The 14,928-nt window shown below is 40.9% G+C and overlaps 1 protein-coding gene across 2 annotated transcripts in view; it reads left to right on the top strand.

Moving 5' to 3' along the window:
• The window catches only part of ALDH1L2 (aldehyde dehydrogenase 1 family member L2), a 56,201-nt gene extending 42,079 nt beyond the window's left edge, over positions 1 to 14,122 (top strand). For both annotated transcript variants that reach the window (XM_014865809.3, XM_070507191.1), the window contains 6 exons: positions 2,868 to 2,967; positions 3,788 to 3,886; positions 5,568 to 5,733; positions 7,561 to 7,666; positions 10,939 to 11,138; positions 13,129 to 14,122. In XM_014865809.3, the coding sequence (XP_014721295.2) occupies positions 2,868 to 2,967; positions 3,788 to 3,886; positions 5,568 to 5,733; positions 7,561 to 7,666; positions 10,939 to 11,138; positions 13,129 to 13,184 (727 nt within the window). In that variant the 3' untranslated portion in view covers positions 13,185 to 14,122. The remainder of the gene's footprint in view (positions 1 to 2,867; positions 2,968 to 3,787; positions 3,887 to 5,567; positions 5,734 to 7,560; positions 7,667 to 10,938; positions 11,139 to 13,128) is intronic.
• The last annotated feature ends 806 nt before the right edge of the window (positions 14,123 to 14,928 follow it).

The raw sequence follows: 14,928 nt of genomic DNA, 5'->3' as shown, positions 1-14,928 counted from the left end.
GAAATTCTACACCCTCCTGGCAGCCTTAACAACCCAGCACAAAACATTTTCTGTACTAAAGCTGCGGCCCAAATTGTCTCTGGAGCATAAGTAAGAAACTCAGGAGACATATAAATGACAAATCTGGATTATTTATTAAATGAATTCCTAAAAAGCAGTTACATTAGTTTTAGAAATTTGCAAACAACCTAAATGCCAAAAATAAGGCATGATTAGGGCCGGCCTGGCAGCATAGTGGTTAAGTTCGTGCCCTCCTCTTCAGGCGGCCTGGGGTTCACAGGTTTGGATCCTGAGCGTGGACCTAGCACTGCTTGTCAAGCCATGCAGTGGCAGCATCTCATGTAAAATAGAGGAAGACTAGCACAGATGTTAGCTCAGTGACAATCTTCCTCAAGCAAAAAGAGGAAGATTGGCAACGGATGTTAGCTCAGGGCCAATCTTATTCACAAGAAAAAAAGAAAAAGGGCAGTGATTAAAGTATGTTAACATAATGGAATACTGTGCAGTCATGTCCATGGAGCATTTTTAATAACATTGAAAAGTGTTGTTAAAATGGTAAATGGATGGGGCTGGCCCCGTGGCCGAGTGGTTAAGTTCGCGCGCTCCGCTGCAGGCGGCCCAGTGTTTCGCTGGTTCGAATCCTGGGCGCAGACATGGCACTGCTCGTCAGACCACGCTGAGACGAGCTGAGGCAGCGTCCCACATACCACAACTAGAAGAACCCACAACGAGAAATATACAACTATGTACTGGGGGGCTTTGGGGAGAAAAAGGAAAAAATAAAATCTTAAAAAAAAAAAAAAAAAGGTAAATGGAAAGAAAAATGAGGTATAAAATTGTGTTTTGGGTAATCTCCATTATTTTAAATAAGGCAAAGGCTATGGTTGGACACAGACTAGAAATAAGTATATCAAAATGGTAAAAACAATGATTATGGAGCCATGGAATGGAATTTTGTCATTTTATTTCTTCTTTCTGAATTTCTTGGGGTATTTTTTAAATGTTTTAAATAACAATATTTTTGTAAGAAGGGGGAAATAGTATACTTCTAAAAATCTATGTTTTTTTCCTCCAATACTCCAGTAATCTGGTTAGAGGTTAAATTGCTTGCCAGGCCTTTATGTAACTAAAATTTTTATACCTAAAGAATCTAAATTTACCTATGAGGATCTCCAGTCATTTGACCACAGAATTTGAAAAGATACAACTTTTTTTTTTAACAGCTTTATTTAGGTATAATTTACATACATAAATTCATTTGTCTTAAGTGTACAATGTAATGGTTTTTCATAAATGTACAGTTGTGCAACCATCTCCATAATACAATTTTAGGATATTTCTATTACCCCAAAAGATCCCTAGTGCCCATTTGCAGCCACCTTCTGTTCTCACCCCTAACCCTAGCCAAGCACTAATCTCTTTTCTGGATCTCTAGCCTTATGTTTTCTGATTATTTCATATAATTGTAATCATACAATATGTGAACTTTTGCATCTGGCTTCTTTCACTTCACCAATATTTTTGAGGTTCATTCTTTTTTTTTTTTGAGGAAGATTAGCCCTGAGCTAACTACTGCCAATCCTCTTTTTGCTGAGGAAGACTGGCCCTGAGCTAACATACATGCCCATCTTCCTCTGCTTTATATGTGGGACGCCTGCCACAGCATGGCTTGCCAGTCGGTGCCATGTCTGCACCCGGGATCCGAACCCACGAACCCTGGGCCACTGAAGTGGAATGTGCGAAATTAACCGCTGTGCCACCGAGCCGGCCCCAGAGGTTCATCCTCATTGTGCCACGTATTAGTACTTCATTCCTTTTATTCCCAAATAATGCTCAGTTATGTGTATATACCACATTTTGTTCATCCGTTCATCAGTTAATAAACATTGGGTTTTTTTCCATTCTTAATAAACATTGGGTTTTTTTCCATTTTTACTGAATAATACTGCTATGAACATTCACATACAAGTTTTTGCGTTGATGTGCGTTTTTATTTCTCTTGGGTGGATATCTAAGAGCATAATTTATAGGTCATTTGGTAAATTTATGTTTAACATTTTTAGGAAACTGCCATACCATTTTCAAAAGTGGCTGCACCATTGTACATTGTCACCAGCAGTGACATTCCAATTTATCACATCCTTGCCAACACTTACTGTCTTTTGATTATCACTATTCTAGTGAGCATTAAGTGGTATATCATTGTGGTTTAAATTTGTGCTTCCCTAATGATGTTGAACATTTTTTCATATGCTTATTTTCCATTCCTATGTCTTCTTTTGTGCAACATCTGTTCAATTTTTTGGTTCACTTTTAATTGGACGGTTTTTCTACTTGTTCTTGAATTCTAATTTCAGCTCTTCATTCTGGATACAAGTCTTTGGTCACATGTATGATTTGCAATATTTTCTTCTGTGCCTTATCTTTTCACTTTCTTAATGGGATCTTTTGAAGCGCAAAAGTTTTTAATTTTGATGAAGTCCAATTTATAAATTTTTTTCTTTTATCACTTATGCTTTTGATATCTTACCTAAGAAATTTTTGTCTAACCTTCAGGAAAATTCAGTCTACTGTTTTTATCTAAGAGTTTTCTAGTTTTAGAAAAGATACAACTTTTTATCATGGAGAATTTCTAATACCCACAAAGCACCCTGAATACTAGAATGAACTCCATGTGCTCATCACCCAGCTTCAACAATTATCACCATTGCACTATTCATGTTTATCTTTGAATACGTTTCTTAATATTTCTGAAGCTCAATTATGTTTTCCATGCCAAGTAGTAATTTATGGTTGAAAAAGCAAGAGACAGAGAAACTGATAGATGGACAGACTAAAATGCTCATTTCCCATTTATTTTCCTCTAGCTGTGCTCTGAGTAACTTGAAGAAAGTTTCCCTTGAACTTGGTGGCAAATCCCCACTTATAATATTCAATGACTGTGAACTTGACAAGGCCGTGAGAATGGTAAGAGAGGGTCAAGTCCAAGGAAATGGGTGCCCACTTCTTTTTTTTCTTTTTCTTCTTTTTTGCTGAGGAAGACTGGCCCTGAGCTAATATCTGTGCCCATCTTCCTCTATTTTATATGTGGGATGCCTACCACAGCATGGCTTGCCAAGTGGTGCCATGTCCGCACCGGGATCCGAACCAGCAAACCCTGGGCCACTGAATGTGCACACTTAACCTCTGTGCCACCAGGCTGGCCCCCTAGGTGCCCACTTCTAAAACACATTTCTCCTCCTTGCTTATCAGAAATCTTAGAATGAGATTGGGTTCTGTCTAGCCGTAAACAGAAACCGTCTTCTTTATGCTTACATTTGGGGATACTCTGAGCACTTAATTTTTAAAATAATGTCCTTATCGTCTGTCTCATTAAGGTGTTTTTACAACTTGGGGAGTAAGCGAGTTTTTCTAAATAGTCATGATTGATACAAACTGATACAAATGCAAAATTTGACATACGAGTATTACATTTGCATGTATAGAATAATCCAGATTTTCTTGCAACACAAAATTTGCCCTTAGTGGTATGTCCATATTATTACACACTTTTTTTTGAAAGTGCTCATGGACCGAAAGTGGGAAAGGAAAACAAAATTCCTAAAAACATATTACATGGAAACTATCTCCACGCCGTTCTCCTCACTAAAGGGATTGTGTTTTTCTTTGTCGTTTCTGTGGTGTTTGCTGTCTTCCAATAACGTCTGATTCTCAATGTGTGCAATCTTATGACAATCTTGACTGTTCCCAAGTAATGGTAACAATATTTTCTCTTCTGCTGCCGAAGGGCACGGGAGCGGTATTTTTCAACAAAGGAGAGAACTGTATTGCCGCTGGGAGGTTGTTCGTGGAAGAATCCATCCACGATGAATTTGTGACCAGAGTGGTAAGGCATCTTCAAGTCTGCTCTATGCGTTGTAGAAAAATTGCTTCTCCTTGAAAAGTACTTCTTGGATTATTAATGAAGTGTTAGGTATGATAACAGTACTGTGGTTGTATTTTTTAAAAAACAACAGAGTCCTTATCTTTTAGAGCTATTTTCTGATATATTGACAGGTTAAATTCCACGATGTCTGAACTTTGCTTCAAAATAATCCAGGAGGGGAGGAAGTGAGTGGGGGAAAAAATTGGCCATGAGTTGGTAATTGTTGAAGCTGAGTGATGGGCTCTTGGAGTTTCATTACTTGTCTGCTTTTACATGTGTTTATAATTTTTCATAGTAAAAAGTTACAGGTCTATATAAAAAAACCTGATAAGGTATCCTTACACATCCTCAATTTACAGTTAACATGACAGCATATAATTTCCTCCACTAAAATAAATAGATAGATTGACAGACAGACAGTTAGATACATAAATAACCCAGGTAGATTGATCATGACTCCATAAATATGGGCTTAAAAGCCATTTATAGAACTATCAACATGAATTCTGTGGCCAAAATAAACTCTAAACTACACTATATTATATCATTATGATGGTAATAGTAATCATGAGTTTGTTTATATTTGAAAAACCAGCACCTAGCTTTTTTTTTTTTCAGAGCCACTTCCCCCACCCACCCCTAAGAAGCAAAGACATTCTTTCCTCAAGAGAGTGGAAAAGAAGGCAGTCCTGTGGAGAGGCAGATGGTGGCAGCGGCTGCCTCCTGAACGTCCCTGTAATTCAGTTTCGTGCCTCAGTAAAATACTGTTACAATGCTGCATGTCATGGGCTTTCACAGCTATAACTTGTTGAGATTTCAAATGCCAAAACCAGAAATGTCGAGGATTTACTGCCTCAGTCCATCCACAAACATGTTTTGCACACATGCAATTTGTATTCATTTCTTCATTCAGCAGCTATTTCGTGAACACTGACTGAGGAGTTATTGCCAGGCCTAAATTCAAATGCATGGCCCTGTGGGGTCACAGTAGCTCTCATTCTTTCTTATTACTAGAGTTGAACTTGACGTTAGAAAATGCAGAAATAGATTAAGATCACCAAGGAGGACAAGAAGCGGTCACAAAGACATGTCAGTGATGAACATTGTGTGAGAAAGATGCTTTTTCACTGGAACATTCTAGCTGTTCCTGTGGCAGGGCTATCCCGTGGGAATTCACAAGGGCAGTCTGCTACATTTGGGGAGAGAAAAAAGATAACGATGTGGCCGTTTTAGAAATTCTTTTGCCGTGAAGAGTGTAAGTATGCTGTGTGAATAAAAATTCCAGAATCTCAGGTTTGCTATTTTAATGGATTAACGTTCAAGAGAATTTTAAGATAGCCTGTATAGCTTATGTTCAGGTAGAACTCAGTGGTTAAAAGCTTAAGCTTTCAAGTCAGGAAAACTCGACAATATTTGGTGGTTGTGTGCCCTTGAGTGTGTCACTTAACTTCTCTTAGCCTCAGTTTCTTCACCTGTGAGATGAAAATAATAAATACCTACCTCCAGCTGCTTTGAAGACTAAATGACAACACATCTTTCAACAGCTTAATACAAAACCCACCACGTGGTAGCAGCTCAGTCAGAGGGTAGCCTTTATTATTACTAATAGTCAATTGTGTTTTGCGACTTGGGTGATACGCAGGTGGAAGAAATCAAAAAGATGAAAATTGGTGATCCACTTGACAGATCTACTGACCACGGGCCCCAAAATCATAAGGCCCATCTGGAAAAGCTTCTGCAGTACTGTGAAACTGGAGTGAAAGAGGGGGCCACCTTGGTATACGGCGGGAGACAGGTCCCCAGGCCAGGTAAGGTCACCTTTGTAGGAGGTGTCCGGGGCGCCTAGCTTGTTAAGTTGGAACGAATGCTAACAGTGTTCATTGCAGCACCGTCTTGGCTCAAAAGTAAATGGTGGCATTTATGTTATGATCAGAAGAATTACTTTCTAGATCCTGCTTGGCCACTTTCAAACTGTGGCACTTTGGACAACCCAGTTTTTCTCAACTGTAAAGTGGGATGAAATGTGCACATCCTGCTTTACAAAGCTGTGAAAATCAAATAACAAAATGGATGTGGCAGGCCCTTAGCTGTACAGTAACCAAGTGGAATGAATAAGTGTGTTATTCAGGCACAGTGACCTTCGTTCCTGGCACGGTGAGATTTGCTCTGAGCCAATGTAGCCTGGGAGGAATTCGTTCATGTTGACTAAAGCAGGACCTGTTACAGAAGTGTGTGAATGGCTCGATGTGTTGATAACCAAAAGGAGATAAAAAACAAACAACTGGAAAAACTCACTTTTCACTGCTGTGGGTAGATTGTGTACCAACACCTTAGTCTGAAAACTGGTAATTGGAAGGAAAAAATTCAACATTTATCCCATGTATCCTGTATGAAATAAATTTCTGGGTAACCGTGTAATAAACTAATAAAGGAAACTTTTTTTTCCAGAAGGATCCCTGCTAATAAATGTAGAAAAAACTATTGACTAGAAAAAGCACTGTTTTGTATCGCCTAATTGAATGAAATAATTGATTCAGGCAATGATCATCAAGGGAGGCTGAAGTTATTAGGTGATAGCTTAATGGGGATCTGGATATTTGCGAGGTACCACCCCCAAGATTGATTGCCAGTCATAAGGAGAAAAACTCAGTTTTACAATGGAGGGGTCAAGTTGTCGCCACGCAGAACCACTGGCCAATCTTAGCATCAGTGAAGGCAGGCCAGCTGGATATGATGTGTCTCCTGGGAAGCAGCGTGTGACACACAGCATCATCTAGGAAGTGTTCTTGCCAACTATGTTTAACCTGAATCTGATGGTGCCTGTAGGTCAAATTTTCCATTTACAAGAAATACAGGGGATGGAGGAACAAATTAAACATCATCCCAGGAAGCAATGACAAATCTAAACTGCAAGATCTTCTACAGGACAAGTGACTCAGTCTATTTAACAAGTCGATGGCACGAAAAACAAGGGGCAGAGAGAAGGGGGGAAATGTTCTAGATTAAAGGACACTCGAGAGATCTAACAACCACAGGCAATGTGTAGAACTTATTTGAATCCTGAATCAAACCAATTATAAAAGATATTTACTAGACAATCAGAAATTGAATACAAATATCAAATCATTATGTTGTACACCGGAAACTGATATAATGCATGTCAATCATATCTTAATAAAAAAATAAAAGTTAAAAGAAACTGAAATATAAACTATAAATAAAGAATTAGCATTAATTTCTTTAGTGTGATAATGTATTATGATATGTGAGAAAATGTCCTTATTTTTCACAGATTTGTACTGAAATACTTGGAGGTAAAAATTGTAATCTCTGGAATTTGCTTTCAACTATTTCAGCAAGGGAAAAATGAATCAAATATAGCAAAATGTGAATAAGTATTTATTTTACTATTCATTATTCTATTCTCTACTTTCATATATGTTTGAAATTTTTAAAATAAAGACAACAGAAATAAGAACCTAGGAATGCTGATGCCCAATAGGAAAATGAAAGTCATCTCGATTTTACTGACTCAGAAGGGAAGAAAAAATTTATAACGTAATTCAATGAGAGAACAATTAATTGAAAATTACTTACCCTATCATTGATGTTCTTTTCTTCTGTTTTTGAAATAGGCTTTTTTATGGAACCAACTGTCTTCACGGACGTGGAAGACCACATGTATCTTGCCAAAGAGGAGTCCTTTGGGCCTATTATGGTCATTTCTAAATTCCACAATGGGTATGTTCTTCAGGCGCAATTTAACGGCTTTTGATTGGATACGATTTTTCTTTTGCTCTTGTGCTATATACAGAGCATAAAATCAATGACCATGTAATTCTCTACCCTAAGGATAATTAACTTAATTAAATAATTAGCAGAGAATGCTAACCCTGGTAGATTGTAATATATTTTTGCCTCTTGGCTTACATTAATGGCTGATATTATGAGATTTTAGCTGACTAAATTTTAGTTTTTGTACAGTTGACATTTGAAATGTCTCTAGAACAAGGTAATAACTGAGAATAACAGAACTAGTTTCCACATTTAATGCCTAGGGAAGGCAGCATCTGTGGAATCTGATTCTCCCACCGAAAGAGGGCTGTCTTCATAGAGGATCGTGCCCCCAAAAGCCTAATACTCAACTTTTTTTTTTTTTTGAGGAAGATTAGCCCTGAGCTAACATCTGCTGCCAATCCTCCTCTTTTGGCTGAGGAAGACTGGCCCTGAGCTAACATCTTTGCCCATCTTCCTCTACTTTCTATGTGGGACACCAGCCACAGCATGGCTTGACAAGCGGCACCATGTCCACACCCGGCATCCGAACCGGCGAACCCCGGGCCACCAAAGCGGAGCATGCGCACTTAACCACTGCGCCACCAGGCTGACTGCCTAATACTCAACTTTTTATAGAAATGTCCAAAATCACCAGATAACCAACTATAAATGATACACTGGTTTGTTATAGTACATGAAAATTTCCAAAGTGTTGGGCATTTCAAAGAGGGCCATGTGTAACTGAGCTCATGTAGGAATATTTAATACAATAGACTCTCATGATATACTGTGTACTCTTCTTCAGAATTCTGGCTTCAGTTTTCTTTCAACCAATGAAAAGGCGGAAAAAACAGAATACAGAGTTCAGAGGGACTTCTTGGTCTTTGATAGACATATTGTAAGAGACTTTTGGGGACACTAAGCCATAGTGAGTAATCTTTTGACACGCTGATCCGAGGATACCCTGTTACCCTCTTTTCCTCATTATAAATTCCCCCAGAGGATAGTCTTTGTGTTAAACACGCAGAGATTAGAAGCCAGGTTTAGGGGATAGAAACCTAGATAAGTCACGGTTCCTGTCTTCAAGGAGCTTACCAGCTTATGGGGGAGACGGACAAGGAGACGGGCAATTACCCACGGAGGGCCAAGGGCAGGATGGGGCAGAGGGTAGCGTCTGCTCTCTGCCACTGCACCTGACTACCTCGGTGGGCTCAGGCCACTTACTTAATCACTCTGGGCAACCTTGGTCTCTTTATTTGTAAAATTCAGTTATTAATAATATCTACCTTTTTAGATCATTGCAGGGATTTGCTGCTGCTGCTACCACTGTTATATTTATTATTCTAGAAGTAGGCGAGGTGTGCTATGATGCTGTGTCACCTCAGTAGTCCTCAACGAGCCATGGCATAAAGCCATCTTTCTGTCTTAATCATCAGTAAATATTTTGGTCCCTACCATGTGCAATACATCAAGAAGTGTGAGAGCTAGCAAAGCCTCAGTCCACTCCAAGCTTTGTTCCGAATTTCTTGTGCGAGTTTAAAATTATGTGTAGTCAAGGTTACCTTTGAAAATCCCTTTGGAAGGCACCGCCTTGAAGCCTGTGCCGTCTCTCAAAAAGTTCAGCACAACTAGTTTTTCCTCCCAGTTGTGGAACAGATCCTGTTTCTTGGCCGGAGCACCCGATGAAATCCTTGGCTTGCATTTGCTGGCTGTGTTGTAGAAACTTCGTGCATTGTTAAACATTAGGATGGCACTCAAAAGGGTGAGCTAGTCACTCTGTGACAGGCACGTTGGAACTGGACCCAACTGAGACATGCGCAGGTTCACATCTCCACCGACCTGGGCGTGGACACATACAGGGTCAAAAGGCAGGGAAATCGCCAGACGGATTTGATGGGTTATTTTACTCTCCTTTAATTGAATTAGCATGATAATCAAATTCACTCTCATTTGATGATGCAACACTATGGTATAAAGAAGAATACGAGGGGCCGTCCCATGGCATAGTGTTTACGTTCATGCACTCCTCTTCAGCAGCCCAGGGTTCAGAGGTTTGGATCCTGGGCACAGACGTATGCACTGCTCATCAAGCCATGCTGTGGTGGTGTCCCACATATGAAATAGAGGAAGACTGGCACAGATGTTAGCTCAGTGACAGTCTTCCTCGAGCAAAAAGAAGATTGGCAACAGATGTTAGCTCAGGGCCAATCTTCCTCACACACACACAAAAAAGTTTGATGTTATCTCTGCCCTCGGGGAACATCCAATCTAGTTGGGAGGTGGACTGCAAATACGTGGAGAGTTAAACCAACATACTGAGTTGGAGGAGTGTGTGCTTCCTGATTATAGCTGACTTTTATTGAGCCTTACTGTGTTCCACACACTATTAGCTCATTTAATCCTCACGAAAATGGAACAGGTGCTATTATTATTATTTCCATTTTTCATAAGAATAAATGATGTGGGCCAGCCTGGTGGTACAGCAATTAAGTTCACACGTTCCACTTCGGCAGCCGGGCTTCGCTGGTTCAGATCCCGGGTGCGGACATGGCACCGATTGGCAAGCCATGCTGTGGTAGGCGTCCCACATATAAAGTAGAGGAAGATGGGCACGGATGTTAGCTCAGGGCCAATCTTCCTCAGCAAAAACAGTTGGATTGCCGACAGATGTTAGCTCAGGACTGATCTTCCTCAAAAAAAAAAAAAGAATAAATGAAGCATGGGGAGATGAAGTCGTTTGCCCGAGGTCACCCAGGCAGTCTGGCTGCAGAGCCCTCTCATGGAGCCACTACATTCAACAGTGACACTGTGGGAGCTGGGAGGGCTTCAGCATGAGGCACTGGATGAGCCTTGAACTGGGTGTGCAGAATGCGAAGAGATGGAGGGAGATGGGGGGCTGCTCTGAGAATATATCCGGGAGTGAGACTCAAGGGTAAGGAGAGGAAATGGGGAAGTCGGGAAGGAGAACCAATGAGGAAGAATGAAAAGATGACTTCAGATCAGATGTTAAAAGGTGTTGCATGATATATTTTGAAAAATACAATACTAGAGTTCTGATGTTTCACTGAGAGTTTCTTTGGGTGTAAGCCTGGAATATTTCGTGTATAAAAGTGTAAGCAGGTGGCTAGTATCACCCTCCTGTTTCTAGCATGGAGGGGGAAAACATTCGAACATAAAATGAGAGTGTTTTTTCTTGACACTTAACGAAGTTTTGTCTTCCTGAAAACATCTTGTAGGGACATCGATGGAGTGTTGCAGCGAGCAAATAATACAGAGTACGGTTTGGCCTCAGGGGTCTTTACAAGAGACATAAATAAAGCGATGTACGTGAGTGAGAAACTAGACGCGGGCACCGTTTTTATCAACACGTACAACAAGACGGACGTGGCGGCCCCGTTTGGCGGAGTCAAACAGTCTGGCTTCGGAAAAGACCTAGGTGCGCCTTTGTTTTGTCCACTGCGTGTTCCCTTTGTCACCCAGCACGGAGAAGTCCGCTGTGCGTCTCATGCTACACGCGTGCCTTGTGGAAGGGCATCTCCTACATGGCAGTTGGATCTGGGCTACCAAGGGTACCCGTTTTCTTTAAATGTTAAACATTTTTATTGAACATAACGTACATACAGAAAAGTAAACAAATTGTGTAGGAAAGGGTTTCTTTTTAAAAGAAGGAGATTCATGTTGAAAGGACAAAGAACCTCTGACAATATCTTTTAGCAGAACTACGTTGGGCTTTTTTCCCTGATGTTCAGTATGAACTTGGTTTAGCTTTCTTGGGGCTAAGTGGAACGAAGAAAGGAAAATGGGTGGAGTGCAATAACTAGCCAGCTCCAAGAATAAATCCTGCCTTCGCGTTGCTTGGCAGTCCTTCAGAGTCAACACTGCAACTGGCAGGGTTTCTGGGAGTCTGGGAACTCAGATTTAGAGTTTGTAGAAAGCCCAAAATGTAATTCACTGTGGGCAGTGACACTATCACATTTCAAGTAATAGCTTACTTTGGACACTAAATGTGTACCGCGCCCTATTATAACTACTTTACCTTTAATAGCACAAGCAATTCTTGCAATAGCCCTGAGAGAGAGGTGCTATTATTATCCTTATTTTACAGTTGAGGAAAATGGGGCTCAGAGAGGTTGGGTAACTTGCCCAAAGTCACGCAGCCAGCCACTGGCAAAGAAGATTCAAAGCCAGGCAGTCTGGCTGTGGACCCCCTGTTCTCACTCCCCACAGTCAGTCTGGCATTTTTCAAAAACTGAAATGTTTGTAATTTACTGAAATTATAGTCCGTTAATATAAATTTGGTTAATTTGGGGTATTTTTACATTTTCGCATTCCTGATGACTTTTGGCAAGGTATTTGCAGCAATCAAAGTAGCTTCTCATTGAGTTGAATGCAAAGTCATTTTTTTCACGTCTTCAATCTGGCTTTCATCCCTGGATGCAAAACACAGTGGCAGATTTTCTTAGGGAAATTATTATTTTAAGTGAGGCAACAGTTCCACTTGTCTTTTGATAATTAACCAGCTTCAGGTCTATGTTTTATTATAAAACAGTAGAAGTTGCCTAATTGCTTCTTCCTCTTCTAATTGTAAGTTCCCTTAGCCCAGGGCTTCCCAGCTGTGCACTGGAATAGACTCACCTGGGAGCTTCAGAAAAATACAATTATGTTGATTTCATTGGTCTCAGGTGTGACCAGGGAGCACAAGGTTTAAAATCCCCCCAAGGTGACTCTAACATAAAGTTAAGACCCCTTGGTTTAGCTCGGCTTCTAGAATCATGTACTCATTATTTTCACCTGTGGTGTTCACGCCCCTTGCTGTAGAAATCGATGATTGTTCTAGCTGAAAATAGAAAGACAGACTTGTTTATTTTTTTGCCCGGATAAACCCTTCTGCTTTTCGAACATGCGATGTAAATCAGGAAAGCTGCATTTTCCTTATCATTAAAATCAGATTAGACAGAACGATCGCCAACTTTCTTTCCTGTGCTCAGTTCTGCTTCATTTACTGTAATCTGAAGGACCGCACCCTGATCACTTCTTTTCGGCCTCAATGGGCAGAGGCTAGACATAGAGAGTTTGTCATCAAGCAGGGAAATAAAGGAGAAAGGTTTGGGGAGGAGACCGACCAAGCCAACACGCTGGTCCTTAGAAGCCCTGGGAGCGGTCTGGGCCCTTCCTCCTCAAAGTGTGGGCCGTGAGCATCAGCATCAGCAGGGAATGGTTAGGAATGCATAATCCTGGGGCCTACACGGACTTAATCGAATCAGAATCTGCAGTTTCACGAGATCTTCTGGTGATTCACGAGAAATTTAAAGTTTGAGAAGCACCTTCTATTTGCTTAGTGACCTGTACACCTGCACCTGTGTGACAGTCTGGTGACCTCACATACACCTGTGACTATGGTCCATAACTGCTTTTCTCTTCCCTAGGTGAGGAAGCTCTAAACGAATACCTCAAAACCAAGACGGTGACCCTGGAATACTAGAGCAGGCCCATCCTCCACTCTCCACACGCTGAAGAAGCCGGCGTGCTGGCTAAGGAGGTATCAGCCATGGGCCGATGGATGCACACACGGACTGTGAAGAGGAGCAGGCCACTGTCTAAGCTCTCACACATGTGCCTGAGTATTTTCTAGGACACCTTTTCTACCTTAAAATGATTTGTAGTTGTTGGGTTTTGACTGTGTTGCATATCACACTTATTTCAAAAATACCAAGCTGCTTTGTCCCCCCATCATATTGTTCATCTTGAAAATGTCAATGTCACACAGCTATAATACACAAGGTGCATTTTTTTTGGAACCCCTGTATAATATGTATAGGTTTTAACCTCTGAACCATACATGTGAGGTTATTTAAAAGACTTACTATAATTTTGCTCTCAAGGAACAGTAGATCCTGTAAAAAAATGTGAAGGATATTCTTTTTTTTTCATATTTGGAAATAAGATACATCTTTGTGCCTTTGATGGTCTATTTTTCAACCCACTGTGATGGCTGGTGAACCCACAAACAGTTCTTGAGTACCTACTAGGTACCTAGTACTCTATTATGTCCTGAGGAGTATACGGAATTTAATGGCATGATCTCTGGCCCCAGATAGTTTAAATTCTAGTCAATAGCTTTGAGAGTGAATTTTGCAGTATGACATAGTAGAAAGCAAGTCGCTTTTGGAGGCTGATCTTGGTTCATATCATGCCATCTTACCATCTATGAGACTTTGGGAAACTTATGCAACTTCTCAGAGCCTCAGCTCCATTTTCTGTAAAGTGGGGACAGTAATGCCTCCCTCAGGAACCTTATTATAAGGATTCAATGCAATAATATAAGGAAAGCACCTTGCAGCGTGCTTTGGTCGTGGTAAATACTCAATAGATGTGAACTCTGTTTCCCCCATCACTACTTAAAATATACATTGAGATGTATTAACTAGGTGAATGAATTCATTTCCCTGCAACCCTTTTCGATAGTCATCGATTCCTTATACCCCTTTCTCATCCATTGTTCTGATGCAGCGCCTGACACAGCAGCCCTGGAAAATGCCACGTAATGACACATGACAATGATCCAAGGCAAAGGGTTGCTTTTCTTTGTGCAGTGCACTCATCCTTCATAGGACATCTTGTTTTCCATTTTTCTGCCTACTGGTTCCACTGCTCACCAGCTGTGTGATCTTGGGCAAATCAGTTACCTAATATCTCAAAGCTTAGGTCTGGTATCTATACAATGGGGATAGAGTCCCTGTCTCGTTAGGTGTGGTAAGGATTCAGTGGGATCATATACAGAAGGCACTTAAGGTGTCTGGACCATCGTCTGTGCTCAAGAAATAGGAATTATTCCAGCCCGTGCAGGACTCACACAATTGCCCGCTGACAGACAGAAATCGTTAGGTGAGTGAATGATCGCCATCCACGTGTGACTAGAGGGTGAGTTCCTGAATCGCTGGAAGAGGGCCAGAGCAATTAACTGCTATTAACCCTCCTTTTAAAGGAAAATTCTTCTCTCTTTGGCTTTGAAGAAGCCCTCAGGGAGAACTTGTTACTCTGGAGACTCAGCGGGGTAACGTCAGGGGAACTCAGGGAAACAGTGATCAACAAGCAGCTGCGACAAAATCAGAGGCAGGACACACTCAAAGGAAGAATGCCAGGTGTGATCCTGGCAGGATCAATAGAGCAGGTTTTACCTGTAAGCATTTTTTATTATACTGTAGCTCACATACCATGAGAGCTTG

The sequence above is a fragment of the Equus asinus genome, chromosome 4, assembly GCF_041296235.1.
Source record: "Equus asinus isolate D_3611 breed Donkey chromosome 4, EquAss-T2T_v2, whole genome shotgun sequence".
In the NCBI taxonomy this organism is placed as follows: domain Eukaryota; kingdom Metazoa; phylum Chordata; class Mammalia; order Perissodactyla; family Equidae; genus Equus; species Equus asinus.
The sequence above is the reverse complement of the archived record's forward strand: the minus strand, read 5'-3'. Positions and strand labels throughout refer to the sequence as shown.